The sequence below is a fragment of the Ursus americanus genome, chromosome 14 (genome assembly GCF_024610735.1).
Source record: "Ursus americanus isolate L20-20 chromosome 14, mUrsAme1.1.p, whole genome shotgun sequence".
NCBI lineage: Eukaryota > Metazoa > Chordata > Mammalia > Carnivora > Ursidae > Ursus > Ursus americanus.
The window spans coordinates 7657118-7680882 of record NC_142140.1 but is presented as its reverse complement, the minus strand read 5'-3'; the positions used below and the strand labels follow the sequence as shown (position 1 = coordinate 7680882).

At 46.7% G+C, this 23765-nt stretch overlaps 2 protein-coding genes across 10 annotated transcripts in view; one reads left to right on the top strand and one right to left on the bottom strand.

The window, feature by feature from the left end:
- LOC123799211 (uncharacterized) overlaps positions 1–7123 on the top strand; it is a 79605-nt gene extending 72482 nt beyond the window's left edge. For 2 of the 8 annotated variants that reach the window (XR_015726595.1, XM_087866789.1), the window contains one exon: positions 6663–7123. Coding sequence is in view for 1 of the 8 variants with exons in the window: in XM_087866789.1 (XP_087722915.1) it covers positions 6663–6809 (147 nt within the window). In the remaining 7 variants the exon portion in view is untranslated. The remainder of the gene's footprint in view (positions 1–6662) is intronic. The other 6 variants (XR_015726610.1, XR_015726603.1, XR_015726612.1 and 3 more) reach the window with 3 other exon arrangements.
- ATP2B2 (ATPase plasma membrane Ca2+ transporting 2) overlaps positions 1–23765 on the bottom strand; it is a 365851-nt gene that overhangs the window by 200943 nt on the left and 141143 nt on the right. The window lies entirely within an intron of this gene.

Genomic DNA, 23765 nt, shown 5'->3' with positions numbered 1-23765 from the left:
TATTTTGTATCCTATTACCTTCCTGAACTTGGTTACTAGTTCTGGAAGGGTTGTTGTTTTGTTTTGTTTGTTTGTTTTTTGTAGATTTCTCGGGATTTTTTAATGTAGACAGTGAAATTATCTGCACATAGGGACAGTTTTATTTCTTCCTTCCCAATCTGTATGCCTTTTCTTGTCTTGTCTTAATGCACTGGTGGGATTGCCTAGCACTATTTGAATGTAAGTGGTGAGAACTGATATCCTTGCTTTGTTCCCAATTTTAGGGGAAAGCCTTCAGTCTTTAACCATTAAGTATAATGTTAGCTGTAGTGTTTTATAGATGTTCTTCATCAAGTTGAGGAAATTCTCCATTCCTATTTTTCTGAGCATCGTATCACGAATAGGTGAATTTTATCAAATGCTTCCTGCATTGATGGATAGGATCATGTGATTTTTCTTCTTTAGCCCATTATCATGGTAGACTATACATACATTTTTAAAGATTTTATTTATTTATTTATGAGAGAGAGAAAGAGGCAGAGGCAGAGGGAGAAGAAGGCTTCCCAAGGAGCAGGGAACTCGACATAGGGCTCGATCCCAGGACCTTGGGATCATGACCTGAGCCAAAGGCAGATGCTTAACTGACTGAACCACCCAGGTGCCCCAACATGGGGGGTTATATTAATTGATTTTTGAATGCTGAACCAACCTTGCATTCCTGGAATAAACCTTACTTGGTCCTGAGGCTAATAGTTTTACACATTGCTGAATTCTTTTTAAAAAAAAATTATTTTTTTATTTTGGAGAGAGAGAGGGAGAGAGAGAGAGAGAGAGAGAGAGAGAACAAGCTGGGAGAGGGGCAGAGGGGGAGGAAGAATCAGACTCCCCTCTGAGCAAGGAGCCTGATGCAGGGCCAGATTCCAGGACCCTGGGATCATGCCCTGAGCTGAAAGCAGATGCTTAACCAACTAAGCCACCCAGGTCCCTATATATTGCTGAATTCTATTTGATAATGTTTTGGGAAGGGTTTTCATATGTGTATTCTTGAGGGATGCTGGCTGTAGTTTTTATTTGTTGTACTGTTGTCTAGGTTTGATATTGGGGTTTTGATATTGATACTGGATAGCTTCATAAATTGAACTGAAAGTGTTCCCCCTGCCTCTGTTTACTGGAAGACATTGTGTAGAACTTTTGTTAATTTTTCAAATGTTTGGTAAAGTTTTCCCATGAAACTATCTGGTCTATTATATTAATAATATAATGCAATTACTGATATGTTAAATTTTAAGTCTATGCTTTTATTTTTTGTTTTCTGTTTGTTCTTTCTACAAATACAACCACATCTGAAAGTGCTGTAGTTTTTGCTTCAACTGTCAAACATAATTTAGAAAGCTCAAGAGGAGAAAGAATGTATATTGCATTCGGCAATATTTTTGCTTACCATATTCTTTTTTCCTTTCTGATGTTCTAAGATTTCTTTAAAAAAAAATGTTTCTCTGTCTGGAGAACAGCATTTTTTTAAGGTAGATCTTCTAGCCACAAACTCTTTTAGTTTTTCTTTCATCCAAGAAGATCTCGATTTCCCCTTCATATCTGAGGCATATTTTTGCTGGTGATAGGATTCTCAGTTGACAGCTCTTTTTTTTTTTTTTTTTTGGCATTTGAAAAATGTTATGCCACTTTCTTCCAGACTCCATGGTTTCTAATGAGAAATCCACTGTCATTTAAATTGTTTCCCCTCTACTGGTGAGTTGTTTTTCTTCCATTGCTTTCAAGATTTTTGTTTTGTTTTCATTTTTCAGAAGTTTAGCTATTTTGTATCTTGATGTACATTTTTGGGAGGTTTATCTTCTTTGGAGTTTTCTCAGCTTCTTGAATCAGTAAGTTTATGAGGGTTTTTGTTTTTTGGGTTTTTTTTTTTTTTGTGTGTGTGTGTTTTGTTTTTGTTGGTTGGTTGGTTTTGTTTTTTTTTGCTAAATTTGGGGAGTTTTCAGCCATTATTTCTTCAGGTGCTTTTTCAGTCCACTCCCTTTCTTGTCTCCTTCTAGGAGTTCAATGATATAAACATTAGATCTTTTGTTACAGTCCTACGGGTCTCTGAGGCTTAATTTTTTTAAGTTTATTTTCTGTTATTTGGATTAGATAACTTTTTTGTCCTATATTCCAGTTCAATTATTCCTTCCTTTGTTTCCTTTAGACTGCTGTTAAGCACATCCATTGAGTTTTTTTCTTTTTGTTATCATATTTTTCAGTTCTAAAATTTCCACTTGGCTCTTCTCTATGTCTTCCATTTCTTTGCTAGGACTTTCTTTTCTTTCTTTTTTTTTTTTTTTTTTTTTCTCATCTATTTCAAGTGTGTTCGTAACTGTTCCTTGAAGTATTTTTATGATGGCTACTTTAAATCTTTGTCAGATAATTCCAACATCTCTGCCTTCTCAATGTTGTCATCTATTGATTGCCTTTTTTTCATTCAGCTTCAGATCTTCCTAGTTCTTGGTATAAGTGAATTTTAATTGAAATTTGGGGATCTGAGGCATGATGTTGTCAGCTTCCAGATCTTATTTAAACCTTCTGTTTCAGCTGACACTGCACCAACAGAGGAAGGGGGTTGGGGAATGCCAGCTCCCCCTTAGGCCCCCACTGATACCTCCCTGGCTGGGAGGAGTATGAATAACTTATTACTGTTCCCAGCATGGTCTCTTCTGGCACCGTGAGGGCTGGAGGTGAGGTCTTATTACCGCCAGTGGGGAAAAGAAGTCTTGGCTCTCTACCTGGCTTTCTCTGACACCACCCAGTGTGGGGTTTGGGGTGCCTCATAATCTGATGAAGGTAGAAGTCTAGTCTTCCCACAGGAATGTTGCTGGTGGGGGTAAGGTCATAATGTTTTCTATGGTGTTTGGTTGGAGTAGTTTTTGTCTAAAAGTGTCTGTTTTGCTAGGCTGCCCCCTTCCCTGTTCTTCAGCTAAAGACAGCAGGTTCCCCCTGCCCCCATTGGCATTTCCTCATCTCTGGGATCTCCAACTCCAACTCCAGGATACATGAGGAAGAACCACCACCACCAGGAACTCACTACCATGTTGCTTCTTGGGTCCTCAGGTCCCTAGTGGTTTTGTTCTTTCTCTGCCTTTCAGAGTCTTCTAATGTTTGTTTTATATATAATGTCCAGGGGTTTTAGTTGCACTTAATGAGAGGAATAGGAAAAACTACCTCTGTTCTATCTTCTCGGAGGCAGAAGCCCACCTGAAACCCCCTTAACAAGTGCTTCCCAGTTCCTTGGAGTTTTCTAGAATCACCTCTATCTTCTTAATACGGCTAAGCAGATCAAATCAGATTTCCTGACATGCTTGTCATTTCTCATGGGTTTTTAGCTTTCTACTGGACTCAGGTCAGTGTCTACCTGTCTGGTAGGAGACAAAAGGAACTTTGGGCTTTTAGGAGGCCTTTCTCAAAGCTGTTGATGTGGTGGTGGGAAACTTACAGCAGAGCCCTGAAGACACTGATCCAGTTGGGCATCTCTTTCAGGGTCAGGCCTAGTCCTTCTAGGTCTCTTCAGGGGAATACAGGGATCCAGGCAGTGTTGCCAATCATAAATGGCTTAAGCCAGGATGTGAAAGTTCATAACTTTGCATTATTTCCCACTGCTGCTGGTTACTCCTGCCTAGGCTGTGCATTACCACTTATAAGACTCTCACATCTGGGCCTTATTTCCCTCCCTCCCTAGCTCTGGGGCAGGAAGCACCTACCACCCTTTGTGTGTGAAGTGTCTAGCTTCCAGAGGGCAGTGACTTATTCAGGCCATTTAGTTCCACATACCCAGCTGTTATGACTTTGGCACCTATGTCATTTTTGAGGCTTTGCACTGCCTAGCTCCATATCTTCTCTGTATTTTTGTCTAGGTCAGCAGTTCTCAAAGTGTGGTCCACATGTCTCTGAGGGTTTCTGAGACCCTTGCAGGGGATCCGAGAGGTCAAAACTATTTCCCTAATGACAGTAAAATGTTATTGCCACCTTAACTGTGTTGATATTTGCACTGCTGGTGCAAAAGCAATGGCAGGTATGCCTGCTGGTGCCCTAGCACAAATCAAGGGAGAGGTACCAGATTGTCTGAGCAGTCACTGTATTCTTCATCACTGCACAGTTATGGTAAAAAATGCCAGCGTCACTTGTGAATGTCCTGGGCAAAGCAGTAAGCATGGTTCATTGTATTAATCATTGGGAACAGGAAATGGGAAGCATGCACAGAGCACTACTGCTGCACAGTGAAACGTGACAGGTGTTAGAGGACAAGCTCTCGTGCGATCGTTTGAGTTGCGAGCTGAATTAGCCTCCATTTTCATGAAATGCCATTTCTACATAAAAGAAGAACTGACAGACAAATGCTGGTTATTCAGACTTCAGTATTTGGCAGACATTTTCTCAAAAATGAACAAAATGAGCCTATCACCTCAAGGAAAACAACTGACAGTACTTGTTGCCAATGATAAAGTTTGAGCTTTCAAAGTGTAAATTAGAATTTCGGAAAACTTGTATCTGCCATCATGAGCCTGACAGCTTCCTAATACTTCCTAAGATGTTTTTGATGAGGTCATTGGTGTGTAACAAATGCGATTTTTAAAAAATATTGTGTAGCAAAATGTGCAAATATTTGAAAGACATCTGCATAACTCAATGAGCCAGTATTTTCTAAATGCCCAATGCATGATGTTCCAAAAGCAAGGATAGGTAAAGATTCATCACAGTGTGAGAGAGAAAAAAAATAGATTTCACTGTGAAGGAGGAAAAGTTCATTAACATGGCTTTAGATTTTTCATTACAACTAATTTTTAAGATGCTCTCTATTATGGCCCAATTGTGTCCTCTTCAAAATTCCTATGTTGCAGTCCTAGTCCCCCGTAACTCAGAATGTGACTGTATTTGGAGATAGGGCCTTTAACGAGGTCATTAAATTAAAATGAGACCATGAGGATGGGCCCTAATGGCATATGACAGGTGTTCTTATAAGCAGAGGAAATGTGGACACACAAAGAGACACCAGGGATGTGTGTGCATGGAGGAAAGACCATGTGAGGACACAGGGAGAAGAGTCTGAGGCAATAGTCCTCAGAAGATACCCAACCTGCTGATGCCTTGATCTTGGATTTCCAGCCTCCAGAACTGTGAGAAAATACATTTCTGTTGTTTAAGTCCCACAGTCTGGTATTTTGTTGTGGCGACCCTAGCAAACCAATACACTATCACTTGTTAAGTTCGGGTGTAGTATCAAAGAAGAATATCTACAATTGTCTGAAAAGGCTATTAAAATACTCTTTTCTGACAGCGTATCTCTGTGAGGCTAGAATTTCTTCATATACATTAACTGTAACATCACATGGCAACAGACTGAATGCAGAAGCAGAAGAGAATCCAGCTGTCTTCAATTAAGTCATTAAAGAGATTTGCAAAAATATAAAACAACATCACTCTTCTCACTAATTTTTTTTTGTTTTGGAAAATATAGTTATTTTTTCATAAAATATGTTTTATATGTTACCATAATGAGTTTATTATTGTTCTTTTAAAATGAGTTAATAAGTATCAAAATGTCAATTTTTACTTCTGACTTGGTAAATGAGGAAGACAGTATTCACATAAGCAAAACTCATTGGGGATCTCAATCATTTTTAAGAGTGTAAAGGTCCTGAGACAGAAAGCTTGAGAGTGGCCAACTGAGGTCAGCATTTCCCAAACCTGAATCAATTGAATGTGATGGTCAAGATGGTTCCTATCTATCCTTTCATTAATCTTATGGTTTTTTTGGTAATAACTTGCTTGATTAAAACTTAAACACATTTGTTTTAAAAGGAAACTGTTTTTTTTTTTTTTTTAATGAGAGTGAGAGCATGTGTATGGGGGTGGGGAGGGGCAGAGGGAGAGGGAGAGAGAGAATCCCAAGCAGACTCTACACTCAGCACAGAGCCTGATGCGGGGCTTGATCTCATCACCCTGAGATCATGACCTGAGCTGAAATCAAGTGTCTGATGCCCAACCGACTGAGCCACCCAGTGCCCCTAGAAGGAAACTTTTGTCACTTCCATCAGTGGAAAATCAGTGCCACTCACCACAAATAACAATGGACCACAGCAAAGAAATGCAACAGGATGTCCTTACGTTTAGTGGACCCAATTGTCCCCCTAAGGCCCTGAGCCCAAATTAGCCAATGTTTAGGTGGGGGTGAGGTCATAATTAAAGATACACTAGTTTTAGACAGAACCTCTTGTCTCGATGTGGCCTGGAAGCCTGAAGGAGAACTGAATTTTCCCATCAGGTGATGGGCTGTTATTTCATTCCATCTAATATCCTCTAAGGCACCATCAGAAATACATTTATGGCACTTAGGAATGCTCAGATTTGATGGCACCCAGAGAACTTCTCTCTTCACAAATGGTGCTTCTGCCTCCTTCAAGGCAGACATGGGAAAGAGTCCTGCCTGTGCTCATGAGTCTGAGATCATTGACCTCGGCAACTATGCTCAAGAAAATGGTGCACTCTAGCTCAGGCAAACCCATGAGATGTTTTTCTTTGCAGCCCTCCTTCAACATCAAATCAGTGGTGGCCTGCAGACACCTCAACTCCAGCTTGTGCATGCTCCGCTCTTGATTTCATCCCCCTCCCAAATCTGTTTTTCCACTATGTTCCTTCTCTAGGTGAATAAGCAGCACCGTGGCCAAGAATGTTCCCAGCAACATTGTTTGCAAGAGCTCAACCAGAGAAACAACCCACACGTCCACCAGGAGGAGAATGAATCAACAGATGGTGATCTCCTCATGCCAGGGAATATTATACAGCAATAAGAATGCATGAACTCCAGCTGCACATTGATGAGTGTGAGAGACGTAATGTTGCCAGAAAGAAGCAAGTCTCAGAAGGTTACATACTGTGTGATGCCATTTAAAAGAACTAAAACAAAAGCAAAACTAAACAATAGGTGTTGTAAGTGTACACATATGAGATAAAGATGTTTAAAAAGAAAAAGCGTATGGGGATTCTCTGTACGTTCTGCTCAATTCTGCTGTGAACCTAAAACCACTCTAAAAAATACAGTCTATAGAGAAAATGCAAGGAAATGATAAACACAGGATGATTATTTCCTCTGGGGGAGGCAGGGGCTTGGGATGGGGGTACTCACATAGGAATAGGCAAATTATTAATGACATTCTAGTTCTTGGGTTGGGTGGTAGGCCCATGCTATACGTTGTATTATTAAACAAACATATGCTACATACTTTCTTTTGCATGTATCAAATATAATATTAAAAGACATAAGAAAGGAAAAAAATGTACAGTCTCTGATCTGGTAATTTTGCTTCTTAGGAACCTATTCTAATGGAAATAACCAGAAATGCAAACATTTCACTCATAAAGATGTTCATTACAGTGTTTTTCTTTTTAAATCATAATAACTTGGACACAATCTAAATGTCCAATTGTAGGGGATTCCTTAAGTAAATTACTGAACAGTCAAAGGATAGAATATCATGTTTTCAAATAATTTTTAATGACCTAGGAAAATTTCTTAATAACCTCAAGTGAAAAATGTGAAGAGCTGAAATAAAATAGGATCTCAATTTTCATGACCCCAATGAGGAACATATTATGTTTATAGTATAGAAAAAAAGATATAATATTGAAAGTTATAATAAGAAAAGATAGAATATTCGCCAAATGTCAACATTGGTGGGTTTAAGGTCTTTGGTTCTTCTATATAACGTCTCTATTTCCCTGTTGTCTATATTAAACATATATGTAGGGAAACACACTAGCACACAGTACATTAATACAGGAAGACCAACTTGCCCATCTCCTAGCACCCTCACTGACCCCTCCCCTCAAATGATTAGCCAACTGCCCCCTGAGGCTGGAGTTTAGTGTCTGATAAGCCCCCATCAGTCTGACTCCACCAGGAAGCAAGAGGGGAAGGAAAGAAGGCCTCAGACACCACTCGCCACACTTGTCCCTCCCTGCTTGCAGCCTCCCGACTGAAGTCCCCCCCTCAGTGTGCCCCCTTGCCCACCTCAGCCCAACCCCTCCTTCCCTGGGCCCACCCCACCTGGCCCCTCTTTCCAGGGCCACCTACTAGAAACAGAGGAAGTGGCTGGTTCTCTGGGTTTTGCACGGCTCTGGCCTAGCCACCAGACCCTCCACACAGCTGAGGTCACCAGCCCCTATGTGGTGGCATGAAGGAATGGCCCCTTGGACAGCTCCTCTCCAGACCCCAACTTGGGACCTACCAGGGACTCCTCCTTTCCCACACTTTCCCTCTCGGGCGATAGAAACCAGCCCCAAAGTGCCACTGCCACATCTGTATCTTCTGCTAAGAAGCCACCTGCCTGTCAGATTGATGAGGCATGGCCTATTGATCTCATTGCCCCATTTTACAAATGGGAAGACTGAGGCTCTCAGAGGTAAGGCCATGTATCCTAGGGTAAACAGCTAAAGGTGACTAAGTCAGGATTCGAGCCTAAGTTGTGTGGCTCCCAAAGCCAGTAGGTTTTGCTGCCTCATGCTCCAGACCAGCTGCCCCCATCAGTAAGCGCTATACACTTGCGCGATGTCCTCTTTGAGTCAAAAATAAATTGAGGCTCAGTTCTGCTGTGCCATCTGCCACACCAATTCAGAGGCAGAAATGTTGACTTACTGCAGTGAGGGAACGCTCCCATAGCTGGGAACTGAGCAGTGAGAGGCCCCGAACCTCCTGGGTTTCCCTGGCTGGGGGCTGGTCGATTATACAGGCACAGGAAGGGGAGAGGGGCTGCAGTGGGCACACTTCTCAGCAGACGGCGGGGGAGAGCTGTGGGCTCTGAGTCAGTGTGCCCGGGCTGAAGTTGACTGCCACTGAGGTCAGTGGCCATAGGCAAGACTTCTCCTCTCCCTGGGCCTCAGTTTCCTCACTAAAAGGAGTTGGAACATATGATTCTTTCTAGACCCAACAAGGTTACATCCTATGGCTCTAGGTCTCAGGGATGGGGGTGCCTCCACATTCCTGGTCCTTGGGGGCTGACAACAGCCCATAGGGAGAAGGAGAGGGATTCTTAGAGAGAGGAACTGGCTGTTCCAAGGTCACGTCATTCCTGACAACAACATCCACACAATGATAACAATACTCCCTACCTATAAGGCACCTCCCAAAGCACTCTCATGCCCATTATTTCATTCACAGTCCCCATTTTACAGAGGAGGAAACAGGATCAGAGAGGGAGAGAGAGTCGCCTAAGGCCACACAGTGCCAGGGCGGACAGAGCCACATTCCCAGGCATCTGGTCCATGAAATTTCTGAAGTTTAGTCCCCAGGGAAGCTGCACTCATAGACTTTCCCCCTTCTAAGGCAAAATCATCCTGTGCCAAAGGTGGGAGAGGCACTCAACCCAGGAAAATTTTCAGTGTACCTGTGGTACAATAGTAATCACTTGGCATCCCAGCCGGAGGGTTTGTCCAGCACCTTCCACATGTGTTGCCTCACTTCAAAGGCAGCTGGGAGGAACACTGGATGAGGAGTCTAGTCTTGGCACTGTTCCCCTTAGCTGGGATAAGGGGGTTGGATGAGGCAGCTTGCAGGGTCCTCACTGCTCCAGGCACTGCCCTGGTCATTACTGGAAGTGCATCTGTCCTTTCTCATTCATCTTCTGTCAGGCAGGAAGGGCCATGAGTGTTGGATGGCCAGGACCCTGCTGGCTACACTCACTGCTATAACCCCGTGCTTGGCACTCAGTAGGACCATGCCACCACTTGTGGATTGGTGGTGAGGTTTTAAGGAACAGATCCATAGTTATCTGTTTTGTATCTCACACAGCCTCTTGAGGCTGCCACTCATCAAGTACTTAACATGGTCTGTTCTCCAAACCCTACATAATCCCACTTAATCCTCATAGGGACACTAAGAAAGCATAGATGCGGCTGTGACCCTGCCCATAATCCCCAGATCTATCTAGTGTGGTGCAATTTCCCCCACAGCATCTGTATCTCTTTGCCTGAGGGTGTCTTCTGGTGAGCAGAACATCCACAAGTTCTAGAGAAGTAATACCACTCCCTCAAACCCAGCAGCCCTCAGCTAATGACTGTTGGGAGTTGGGAGCGGATGCATAAATACCCCAGCTCCCTTGTTCCTGGGGCAGGAAAACCATGAGCTGTGGGCTCTGTGCTGGCTCTTAGAATACCCAGTGTAACTGAACAGCGGTTGCCCGTAGTGATAATTAACTGGCTTGCAAATACCTCCTTCCCTTTCCTGTCTCACTTCTCCACTCCCCTACTACCATTCCTGTGCCTCCCAAATAAATGACTTGTATTTGAATCATTGTCTCACAGTCTGCTTCTGGCAGAACCTAGTCTGAAATGAAAGGCACTAATATTATTTCCACTTTGATGGAAGGGAAGCCAATGCTCAGATAGGAGTAACTCTCCCAGGGTGACACAGAAAGTCCAGATCTGAACCCAAGACTGTTTAACCTCCAATGGTTTGTTTTAATCATCACATATGCCGGGAAGAAAGAACTAAGTGAGACTGAGAGTCTAATGAGTGAATGGCTATGGAAGAACATTAACTCACTCACTTACTCATTCAAACAAAGACTCCTTATTGAAATCACTACTTCTCAAGCCCTGATCTGGGTGCTTAGGATACACTGATCAAATGCACTCTCTCTGAAATCTTGGGGATCTGGGCTCAAATCCAGGCTTTAATGATATGCCAGCTGTGTGATGTAGGTGAGTAATTCAACCTCTCCTGACCTCTGCTTTGTTGTATGTCAAATGGTGCCTATTATACTGGCTGTTGGAAGGGACAGGCTCACATATATAAATAAGTGCTTACTATATGTTAGTTATAAGATGATGGTGAAGTCAGAGCTGAAAACTGGGAAGCAATATATGGCAGCAATGTCATTTTTAGCATGTCTTATCACTTAGGCCAGCCAGGGGTTAAAATAAATGTGTGGCAGAGATGTTTAAAGTTTGCATTTCTCCCTAATTTTTCTTCCTCTTTCCCTCTCTTCCTTCTTTCCACCCTCCCAAATCCCATGCCCTCTGCTCCTTGCTGGGCTCTGTGTTGGGCACTGGGACACAGAGATGACAAGACTCTGCCCTCAGGGAGCTCCCAGGGCCCAGGGCAGATGGGGAGATAGATAAGGAGACAGTCCAGCTCACTATGATGGACAAAGGCCAGCATAAGCACAAGGGCAGAGGAACACAAGGAGGGGCACCTGACCTTGCCTGGTGATGCTGGAGTTGAGGGGAGGAAGACACATGGCTCACAGAGGCAAAGTCACCCGCTCACGGCCCCCCAACAAGTAAGTGGTTGGTCAGACTCCAAATCCCAGGGGATTTCTAATATCCTGCTATGAGATCACATTCTCTCAAGAGCCCTGAGGAATCCATAATAATAATGACTTCTATTGTAAGATAGGTCTTGGGAACTCAGCCCAAGGGAGCCTTTTGTGACTGGCTAGCCACAAACAAACCCAGAGCCTCTGAAGTCTTGGTAGAAGAACTAAAAAGTGGAAAACAATATGAAAGCCATAAATATTCATTTCACAGGGAAGCAAGGGAAGCAGATAAGGCATACTAACCTTTTCTGAGACTGAGAAGCTGAGCAAACAGCAGAAATGTGACAAGACACTTCACTGAAGAAAAAGTTGTGCTTGGAGCCTTTTACCTCACTGGAGACCACTGTTCTTCCTGTCAGTCACCTCAAGATCAACTATATAACAATGCATTTGTTCCTTTGTGTTTTCTTTCCATTAACACAGAAACACACTGGGTCCTAATTCTATAGATCAGATTTTGTTTGTTTTCAGAAAGCATACTTTTCTCTGTGATTTTTTTTAAGATCTGGTATAATCTGAGGTGCAGATCTTTTATCTTTTGGGGTTAAAAACTTCTCCCTTAAAAAAAAAACAAAAGAACAACAAAAAACCTTCTCCCTTCTACAGGGACACATTTTCAATGCTCCAGTGAAAGCCCACCAGAGCACAAGTTCTGATGCACCGAAACTCATTTTATAGGAACCCTGTCAAGACTTAAGGTATCTATTCCAGGACCCCAGGCTGCCTGGTCAACATCACACACTCTTCTGATTATGGCAAGGATCAACGTCACCCCAAAGTCTACAAATCAGCTGCAGAAGTGTTTTAAATAGTAGGAAACGCATGTTGGGTGAGGTCATGGCGGAGACGAAGGGGAAACATTCACAGTTGCTGCGGGAGAGAAGGAAGCTGTTACGCACGGTGACCAAGGCCTGGTGCAGAGCAAGCATAACCCCCATCAGGCCAGGCTATTGGCACGATACGGCTCATCCTGCGGGTCCTTTGGCTGAAAGGGGTTGTCTGGCTTTTCTAGACTTTGGCCAAGCAAGTTTAAGGCTCAGACAGGACTGAGGTAGGTGGGAATGCATATGGATGCTTTCTTTTATGCCTACCTCCCTCTGGCCTGGGTAAAACAGCAAAGTGTTTCATTGAGAGGACTCCAGCCAGAGGCAGCGGACATGCAAAATCGCCCGAATGACTATGCAAATATTTGTACTCCTCCTCTCCCCGACACAGCCTCCTGGAGCTGAGCTCCATTCTTAATGAGTCCAGTACCTGATGGAAGCACAATTAGTGAATGTGGTAGGGAAGACGGAGGACACAGCCCACAGAGAAGCAGGTAGTCGGGTTTTAGGACCAGGCAAGGCAGAGGTGAATGGATTTTTAGCACAGTGTAGATGGGGCAAAAGTGCCAACTTCAACAGCTCAGAGGGGGATCTGGAATCACCATCACTGCTGCTTGGAAGACACAATCGTCGATACAACATCCTTTTCTTTAATACTCAGACACCACGTGCACCCTCCACTGGCCCAGCTTTGGCAATACGAAGTTTCGTGTGAAGAAATATTTCCCCATAAACACACTTCTGTTTTAAGTGAACTGATACTTAGAAATAGATTTTTCTTTCTTTTTGTCAGAAATCAGAGTTCGAAGTTCCAGCCCAGCAATGGGACATTATTGCCCACAATTACATCGCATTTGGGGAAAAAAAAGTATCATATTTACCCGTTTTGCTCTGTCTCTGGTTCCAAAACCTAGCTAGGATGGCCAGTGTGCATGTGGGAGGGGTGCGGGGCAGAATTTTGAGGGCTGGTGCAGAGAGCCAGGGCTGGGAGTGCCCTAGCCACGTGGCCTCAGTCACGACTTAGTTTCCCCACCTGTAAAATGGGGACGCTAGCCTCTGCCTGGGCTGCTGGAAGCAGGACAGGAGGTCTGGGCTGGGCCAGCTCTCCAGGGCCCTCAGCAAAAGAAACATTAACGTTACTTTGAACAATGTCAAATGTTGCATAAGGAGGGTAGCGTGCTTATCACAGGGCCTCGGTTTGGCTTTCTGGAGCAATCCTGCAGTAGCATTTTAGCAGCCGGAGAGGGAACACCCTTCCCACGGGCCGCCACCTCAGTGCCCGGCGGTGACTCACTGTGCTGGCAAGGGGCGTGGGCGGGAAACCACTTTGGCATCACCATGGAATTGACAGATTTGCCCCCGTGGAGCTGCTCTGTAAAGAAAGGGGAAGAAGGGGCCCCTTCTGCTCCTGCAAGGTGAGTGCTGTGTGGCAGGAACAGCTTTCATCAGCCGAACCCCCTCACTCTCAATGTGGCTGGAAGCAGAAAGCCTAAAGCATGTCCTGGCACAGGCTCCTGGGGTTTGGGGGCAAACCCCACCTGTGGGTGCTGCTCCTCGCCAGCAGGTTCCAAGACGCTTCAAATACTTCACTTGGGAAAAGCAATACCAAACTTCTCATTTTTGAGGCTATGTGCTAGGCCTTCTACCAAACCCTTCATGTATTGTGCTTCATTCCATCCTCGGAACTGCCTGTTCTTAGGCCCATTTTATAGATGAAGAAACAGAGGCTGGAGGCAGGTTGTAAGCTGCCCGAGGCAGCGCAGGGATTCCAACGAGATCTGTTTTCAGTTCCCTGAAATGTGTCAGGAGACCCCCAAACTGTTGTCTTTGGGCATGTGAGAAGCAGACAAATGTTCTGGAAATGTGGCTGCTGGGGGCAGGACAGCTCAGGGCAGAGGCGCTCATTCTTTGCAGCTGACATTTTTAAAAAGGACTTTCGCTGTGCTGTCTCATTTACTTTTCACAAAAGTCCTATGAAGCAGGAGCTAATACTTCTATTTCACAGGTAGGGAGGCGGAGGCTGAGCTGCTTCTCAAGGGCATCTGGATGGCCACCGTCCTAACCCCCGCCCTCTATGACTTCTGGCCTCCAGCTCCACATCTGTGCAATGGGTAGATACGAGAATCATCCTTTCCAATGATGGCAGGGTTAAGTGAGGTAACAGAAGGGAAATGCTTTAGAAGCTGAAAGATGCCACCTGAATACTAAGGAGTATTATTATTTATGAAAATAGTTTCATGGGGAGAGTCCAAGTGAGGCTGAGAAGTACAAGGTTCTGGATTCAATCCTAGATCCGCTGGGTGCTTATGCAGCATTCTTCCCTGGACTGGAAACTCCCCAGGGCAGGGATTGTGGCTGGTTTGCCTCAGTTTCCCCAGCTCCAGGCTTGGCACAGAAAGAGTCCTTGAAAATCTTGGCTGAACTATGCAGGATTAATTCAGGACAGGGGAAAAGGGCGGAGTGGAAGAGAAGTAGAATCGAGAGCTAGAAGCGGCTTTAGGGAGATAAGAAAATTGATCTTCCAAATGGCGACATTTTTGAGAATGAAAAGGATCACTTTTAATAGTCATGATATTAAATATCATGGCCAGGAGAGCCAGGACTGTTCTGGGCCAACCAGGGTACAGGGTCACCCTATTTGGTGATCATCTAGTCTGACCCCCATATTGCGAGGGAAACTGAGTCCCAGAGAGAGGCATGGAACTGGGACAGACGGACCCCAGGGCTCCTGGCTTCCCACAGGCATGCTTTTACAAGAGCCCGAACAGCAGCTATGAGTGGGTGGAGCCTGCAGCTCTCTGGAAGGAACTGGGCGTTATCGATATAAAGTTTCTGTTGGGTAAATATCAACACTTCTGGGCTGGTAACTAAGGGCCTGAGCAGTTGCTAAGCGGCCGTATGACCTCATGAGGGGCTATTGTTCAGTACTCAATAGGCATCCTTGAGTGACACTGCCCAACTCCCAAATCCCAGGGGCCCCTGGGGTTCTGTGAAAAAAAAAGCCAGAGATTATAACGCAGGGGCAGCTGACAGACCCACGTTTGTTTTCTTGGGATAGGGCATGGGGGGGGGGTGCTGCAGCCTTTCAGAGCAAAGCACAAGAAGGCCTGAGCACCCAGTGAGAGCCGTCAGCTGACAGTTACTAGCAACAGAAACACCCCAGGAATAAAGCATTGACCCCATGTACCGTGCCTGACCCTCTGTAAGCCACCTGAACACACACATCCTTCAAAGCAGCTGGCCAGTGTGGGGGTCATGATGATCACCCCCATTTCAAAATACAGGAAGCTGAGGTCCAAGGAGAAGAAACAGCTTGCCCAAAGCCTCCCTAAAACGTCTTATTTTTCCAGGGTGGTGGTCAGAACAATGGAGTCCACAGATATCCGTGGAACCTGGGAATGTCAGGGTACATGGAAGGGGAATGTGAAGGTTGCCATCCACGGACCACTAGATGGGAGAGGATCCTGGATGATCTGGGGGTGGGGGGATGTCATCACAAGGGTCCTTACAAGCGGGGAAGAGAGGCAGAAGGGTCAGTATGCCCGTAACGTGATGTGAGAAAGCCAATGCTGGATGGAATATGGAGGAAGGGCCCACGAGGAACACGGCGCCTTGAGAAGCTGGAAAAGAAAAGAAATCATATTCCCCACGAGAGCCTCCAGAAGGGAGCACAGGCCTGTCTTGATGTTAGCCCAGTCGACTTGCACCGACTTCTGACCTAGAGAACGGTTAGCTGGTTAATTTTAAGCTACTTGGTTTGTGGTACTTTGTTATTGCTGCAACAGAGAAAAAAAAGCACCAGAGGTAGAAATCTGAATGGTCTGAGCCAGAAGGGGGGGCCCTGGGGATGGTTTAGCTCCTGGAAGTTAAGGAAACAAGAGGCCCAGCGAAATGAAGCGATTTGCTCAGGGTCACAAAGCAAGTGACACAGACAGTGATAGAGACATCTGGGTACGGGCCCTCCCCACGACCCCGAAGACTATCTGCCGAGGGGTGGAATCTTCTGGGCTCTTCGTCTGCTGATTTTCCACCAAACAGCCTGATCAGGATCCTGGGGCCTAAAGCAGGCCCCTCTGTCTTTCTTGGCCAGAGGCAGGCCAGTGGCCCATTTTATGACAGGCAGGAGGCATTCTTCTATGTCCCACCACCAAACAAGGTGGTTTGGAGCTGGAACTCAGCCCATGGCTTTGGAGCCTCAGTTTCCTTACTTGAAAATGGGCACAGCACCCTCTGCATCAAATGCTGGGAATACAACGTGGAAGGCGAAGCCCTTGGCACCATGCCTGGCACATAGTAGGTACTTAAGGCCTACTCCTCCTTGTCTCTCAGTCAGACCCAGGTCCTGGCCTGGGTCCCCCAAAGCTCTAACTCCTCCTTCTGAATTCAAGAGCTTCATTCCCAGAAGTGTCTTACCTTCGCCTGGCGCACAGAAGGTACTCGATGAATGATTTTGGAATGGACCATAGGCTCCATGCCTGAATGCTTCTCTCCCTCCTCTTTGCCCAGAAGGCTCCTACACATCCATCAAGGTCCAGCTCAAGGGCTCCCTCCTCCAGGGAGTCTCCCTGACCCCCATGTGCAAGCTCACATTATGCTCTTTGTGCCAGGCTTCCAGCTTCCCCGTGGTACCCTGGTTTCCATGTTTAGGGCCCAAGGCATGGCAGTAGACACACCTGGGCTCCAGTCCTGGCCCAGACTGCATGATTCTGGGCCAGTTACACCTCTTCTCTTATCTTCATCTCCTCTGCTCAGTGGGAATAATGACAGCACCTCCATTATGGGGTTGTTGGGAGAAGCACGTGAGATGCTGGGTAGGAAGGGCCTAGGACTGTGATGGCACAGGCTGGGCCATGCAGCAAATGGCAGTTACCTTCATTAAAATGGCTGTTATTTTGTCAGCTGGCAACACAGAGGTCCCCAGGGCAGGGATGCATCTGATTCATCTGACAGACCTCAGATCTCTACCAAGCACCTACTACGTGCCAGGCTCTCCTCTAGCATTGGGAGAACAGAGGGGAACAAGGCCCCTGCCCCCATGAGCTGACTTTCTAGGGGCTGGGGAGACAGATGTTGAACCATCTACACAAATAAAAATAGGACATATCGGAGGGGATGGCTGTGATGAAGGGCAGAAAGGCAGAGCAAGGAGCAGGGAGTGATGGGGGAGATCAATTCTGGACCAGGGGGCCAGAACTTTCAACCCCCACCGGAGGGAGGCAATGGAGTGAGCGAGGCAGATGCGTGGGGGAAGAGCAATCCTGGGGAGGGGACAGATAGGGCAAATCCCTCTAGAGAAGAGGGTGACCGGTGTGTCTGAGAAGTAGCAAGGAGGTCACGCAGCGTGTGTCAGAAAACATATGTAGAACTGAAATGCTATTATGTTATTTATACTATTTCATAAAACATATTTATTTATGCCCATTTATTTATTGCTATTTTATTAATAGGAAACCCTATGCACTGAGCCTCTTCCATGTACTGTGTCGGTGAATGCTCACAGCGACCTGGGGAGGGCACACTTGTCTCCATTTTGCAGATGCACACAACTAAGGAGGCTCAGAGCAGTGAAGTGCTTTGCCCGAGGTCACACGGTGGGGCGGGGGCTGGTGGTGGTGGCTAAGTCAGGACTTGATCCCAGGACTGTGTGGTATTTCAGTTCTTACTTTTTCTCCCGGGATTGTCAGGCTAGGCACTGTACTCACGCTCCCCAGTTCCTGCCCTTCACCAGAGAGGTGAGCACGGGCCATAGGCCCCGGGCGGCCACTGTGGGCTCTGGAACTCAGTTCCAGGTCCAGGGGCCCAGCAATGTCACCAGCGGAGGAGGCCAATGAAGATGCTGGAAGGCACGCAGGTGCTCGGGAAGTGTGAGCTCTGGAAGATTTATAAAAATGTGTCAGAAAAGTTGAACCGCTTTGTGGGATCCACTCAGGTCTCCCATCATCTTTGCAGCATCTGGGCTGCTGGACGAGGCTGGATTCCCAGGGAGGTCATGCCTCAGCAGTGCAGTGAAGGAAGCAGGAGAACCTTCTAGTAGGAGAGCTGACAGAGGGGGAGGCCGAGTGAGCCCAGGAGAGACCAGGCTGCAGGGAGAGGCTGGGAGGGAGGTGGAGGGGGAGACAGCGTTCCCAGGGAACAGGGCACTGGAGCGGGTCTCCTGGGGAGGGAGGAGACACAGACTGGCCACGGTCATTGACGGCCGTGTTCAGGCAGGGAGATCAGTCAGAAGTGGCTGGAATGGGCAACTGTCTCAGAGGATGACATTCTATACCAGGATTCTGTTCTTACCCTTCCTCCTGCCATCACTTATCTCAGAGTAGGGATTCAAACCCAGATCTGTGTGAGGCCTATGCTGTTTCTGTGTCAGACTGCTAAGAACTGGGAGATGGGTCCCTGTGGCGGCAGGACCAAGTAGTTGGGGAGGAGGGGGGACAAGAAGGTCCAGCGGCTGGGCCAGGCATGCCCCAAAGCTGGGTGGCTATCGGGCCACATCCTGGCTGAAGATGGTACTAAGAAGGCAACATGGTAAGGGAGTAACATGAGGACACTTCTCTCCTCTGCAGAAGTAGGAGGGACAGGATCCTAGTAAGCTAGCCAGCAGGATACAGTGTGCTGCCTGGCACAGTGACACCGGTGGGGCCTCCTCCTTTGTGTCAGAGCAGCCTGTCTTGCCTTTGGGGAACAGCTCATCCCCCACTCTCAGACTGAGGGTGAGGGTTTGATGGGGCTGACCCTCACTGGGGCTCCTAGGTGGGTGTGAGTCCTGGCCTTGACCAAACAAAGCTTTGCAGTCCCCATGTAGTGACTGGCCCATGGATACGCATGTGACCTTTGTACCGTTAAGAGTCAACCTCAAGACTTTGCTAAGACTATAAGGGAAGGCAGTGCTCTCTTTCTGCTGGGTGGCTGAGCTGGTAGGATGGAAGCCTGAAGCTGCTGGGGGTCCACCTCTACCACCACATAAGGGGAGGATGCTTCAGGAGAAAGCCAGCACAGGAAGAGTCAGAACTGAAAGACGGAGAGAGAGAATAAGTTCTGATGACACTGTTCTAGCCCCTGGATCCAGCTGTACCTGAAGCCTGCTGCCCTAGGACTTTTCAGTTACTCAAGCCAATAAATTCCTTTTGGGGCTTAAGCCAGTCTGAGTCACTTGCAGCAGAAAGCCTCTTAACTTATACAGCTCATAACTTTCTTAGAACAAAAAAGGGAGAATGCAATTCAGAAAAAGAAAAAAAAAAAGAGAAAGATGGATGAGGGGAGCAGGGAGGGAGAATTACTCTTTCATGGGTATAGAGTTTCCATTTTGCAGGATGAAAAAGTTTCTGGAGATCTGTTGTGCAACAATGGGAATATACTTAAACACTACTGAAGTGTACTCTTAAAAATGGTTAAAATGGTAAATAAAAAAAAAAAAGATGGGTGAGAGGAGACAGTAGAACAGAAGGGGGAGGAGAGGAAGGCAGGAGAGGGGAGGGGAGGAGAGGAAAGAACGAGAGAGGACAGTAACAGAAGGTGGCCCTGTGGCCTCCAGGAGTGAGGCCAGCTGCTCCTGTCACCTACTCTGCTATTTTTATACCGTGTGGTTCTCAAGGTAACTTCACACCTGTTATCCCTTCAAACATTAATTTGTTTTCCAACATTTTAGAAATGCTTTTCTTCCCTAAAACACACTGCCTGCTTCTCCAGGTTGCTCTTTTTTTTTTTTTTGGAAAATGCCAGTTTCCCTGGGAGGAGTACTAAGTCAAACAACGGTAACCATTGACGGGTATGATGCTTTTGTTTACAATGCACCTCCGCACTTTGCATCTTGTTGAGGCCTCTCAAAATCCTAGCGAGGCAGGTGACAAAATTATCAGCCCATTTTACATATGAGCACCTCCAGGAAGCAGACAGACACCATCAAGGTCACCCAGCCTGTGATGCTGGGGCTCGCATCCAGGTCCTCAGACTTGCAATCCTGTTCTCCAAGAAGATTCGGTGGTGGGGTGGGGCAGGGTGGGAAATTGCAGAGATGCTGCCGAACTCACGGGCTTCTCCAGATTCGTCCTGGGCTCGATTTGGAAGAAATTTCAAGGAGGCACCAGGCCCCCAAATGACATCTCCCCACGGATTCCCCCATTGGGGGCTCAGAGGACGAGTCCCAGGTATTCCATTTCCAAAGCAAAATGATTTAAAGAGGCAGCAGGCAGTTCAAATGTTGGGAATCACTTAACACTCTTCCTTTCAAGTGTCCACGCTGAGCGATTTGGTTCCCATTTTGGGAGGAGTAAAGTTGCTCCGATTTTGAGGGGCTGCCGGTGAGAACGGCCCCAGCCTCTCACAGCCTTTGATCAGGGTGCATTTGACTCTGACTTCCCAAACCTGAACAGCTGCTCTAGGCCCTTTCAAATCTAGCAGGCAATTAAATTTTCACAAAAAGACGAAAAAGACGTAGAAACTCCGGGGATAATGAGATGGGAGCAACTCAAAGGCAACAGCTGGGCTTCCGAAGAAACCAGGGAAAACCACTGTGCGATGGACGCCCTTATTAATGAGGTGTCGGTGGGCAGACCCAGATGGGGGAGCCTCGGGAGTGGGCGCTCTGTGGTGGGAACCCTCAAAGCTTCCGGCAGTGACTGTGAGAGCTAGGACCTGCCCTCCTTGGAGGAATGCGGTGTGGCAGGTGTTCAAGAGAGGGGATGACCACCTGTTGTGTCTCACCTAGGCTCTGAGGCATTCGGAAAACCAAAGGAACCTCCCCATGGCCGGCCCTTCTGGTGCTAGGCTTTCCCAGCTGAGAAGCACCTCCAACCTCCCATGGCCCCAACTGAGTCCCGTCCTTCTCTCCAGCCTGCTCCTCTTCCAGTCTTCCCTATCTCAGGATATGGCTTCCCTAGCCATCCCTTACCCGCTCCCACTCAGCCCACTGCCCAATCCTGCAGATGCCACCTCTCTCACCTCTATGCCCCCTCCCGTCCATGGTCACCAACCTCATCAGTCCCCCAGCATTGTGTGTCTAGACAAATGCAGTACCTTCCACCGGTTCTCCTAGATTCCACTCTTGCCCCTATAGTCCACTCTGAACTAGAAGGGTCTCCTAGAAGCTGGATTCTTTCACAGGAAGCTTCAATCCTTCCCTGGCTTTCCTGCAGTTAGGGTGAAGTTCAAATGCCACACAGGTCTTGCAGGTCCCTACCCTCCCTCCTCATAGCACAATTTCCTGCTCTTAAGGCTCTAACCACACTGGCCTTCCTACAGTGTCCCCAGTGCACAAGAATGACTCCTACCTCAGGACCTTTGCATGTACTGCCCCCTCTGCCTGGACCACATGTACCCTGCTTTCTTCCTGACAAATCTTTTTTTTTTAAGATTTTATTTATTTATTTGCCAGAGAGAGAGATAGAGAGAGAACACAAGCAGGGGGAGTGGCAGGCAGAGGGAGAAGCAGGCTCCCCACTGAGCAAGGAGCTCTATGCAGGACCCTGGGATCATGACCGAGCTGAAGTCAGACTCTTAACCGACTGAGCCACCCAGGCGTCCCACTTCCTGACAAATCTGTCTGATCATCCAGGTCCCACTGTGCTCACATAGCATTCTATACACATCTCCCATAGCACTTCCCTGACATGGAAATTGTGCAGTTATCGGTGTGAGGATTTGTTTGATTCTTGTCTCTCTCACCAGGCTGAGAGCTCCTGGGAGCAGAGAGCACTTGTCCTGTGTACAGCTATATCTTCAGAGCCTAAGGTTGCACCCGGCATACAGTCGGTGCTCAGCTGATATTGTGGATGAGTGGCAGGGAGAAGTCAGCTGATCTACAGAGCCTGGCCAGAGTGGGGCATGGCCGTGGCTGCCTCTCATGGCTTACGTGCTAAGTGTTGTATGGCATCGTCATGGTTAACTTCCCAGGAGTCTCCTGACGTTTAAATAAGCAAATATCTGCAGTGTCTGGCATGTGATCAGAACATGTCAGCTGGTAATATCACTATCCCCATTTTACAGATGAAGAAGGCGAGGCTCACAGAGGTGAAGTGACTTGCCAGAGGTCACATAGATAGCAAGTGGCCGAGTTGCAATTGGAGCCCTTTCTGACTGTAAAGTTGCTGCATTTTAGGGAACTCAGAATCTGGGGTGGGTGGGTGGGTGGGTGAGGTTCACCGACATGTAAGCAGTCCTAGCATTACATCTTGGGAGGTACTATAATACTCTTGAGTGCTGAGGGCTGGGGACAAAAGTCTTTATGGAAGAAAGATCACTTGAGCCATGTCTTGGGATGTTTACCAGCGGCTAGCACCCATGAGAGGGCATTCCAGGCTGGAGGGACAGCAGGAGCGGAGGCATGGTGGTATGACGGGGATGGTGAGTAGTTTGGCATGGCTGAAGGGCTAGGCATGAGCCAGTGTGTAGGTGGCAAAGTGAGTTGCTGTTCTCAGTCTCCGATCTCATATGATCTCATGATGAGCTGCCCCCACTGTGGTGGCGGTGCTGCCCCATTTTCCTTTCCAGTCCATAGAACCTCTCCTGCTGGGCCTTGGGGAAGAAGGGAAGACCCAGCAGGCAACAACAGCTGGATATCTGATTCCCTGGATCACCTCTTGTCCTCTCCCCTCACCAGCCCTTCTCAGTCTCTAGTCCTTAGTCCTTAATCTCTTCTCAGGAATCCCCAGTTCCATCCAATCTGTCTTTCCCTTCAGGAAGAATAGGAAGGTCTGGGCTTCAATGTGGTCATTGAATCGGTACCAGTGTTAGGTAAATACTCAAGAATCAGTCAAACATGCGGGTACTAGGATATTCGTTATAACACTGTTTCTGTCAGAGAAAAATTGGAAAAAAACTAAATACCTACCATCGCAGATTAATTAAATTATGGAATACCTATCCATACATTCTATAATGAATATGCTTGCTTTTGCATTAGCTATGGCTGCAGTTACGTATGTATTCATAATAAGTCTGGTTTCCCTCTGCTTTGGTTTCTGGGAAACTTAAAAACCAAATATGAAGCATATATGCCATAAACTAATCTTCCAACGTTTCCATCCTATCGTCCTACCATTATTTTCTGATTTTCTAGTTCATTCCTCTTCTATCCTGTTGCACTGTACAAATAGGCTGGCACAAATCCTTTTGACTGTTAGAGTAATAATGATACAAGCATCTTATATTGATGAAGCCAAGAACTACTTCATCCAAATGCCATATCAACCCATGAGGAAGAGACAGTCATCCACCACTTTACAGAAGGAGGCACTGAATCCGGAGAGGTTAAGTAATTTTTGCAAGGTCAACTGCTTAGAGGTGGCTACATCAGGGCTAAGGCTCAGTTTTGCCTGACCCCGGGATCTGGAGTCTTAACCACTCTTCCACACTACACCCTAATAAACCCATAATCCATTCACGCCACCATGGAGCCACTCTGACCCTCACTGTTTAGGTGGCCATCCTATGTGGCTTCCCCCCTTCTACTCTCATAGGCAAGATGCCCAGGCATTGCTGGTTTGGGGTTGACCATGCGAAGTCTGAGAATTAAAGCCTCCTTGGGCCTGGGAGGTCCCCCAGGTTGTTCTGGCAGAATGCAGGACATACAGGGGTGGCAGGGACCTCACAGGGCATCCAGGCCAAACTCCCTCTG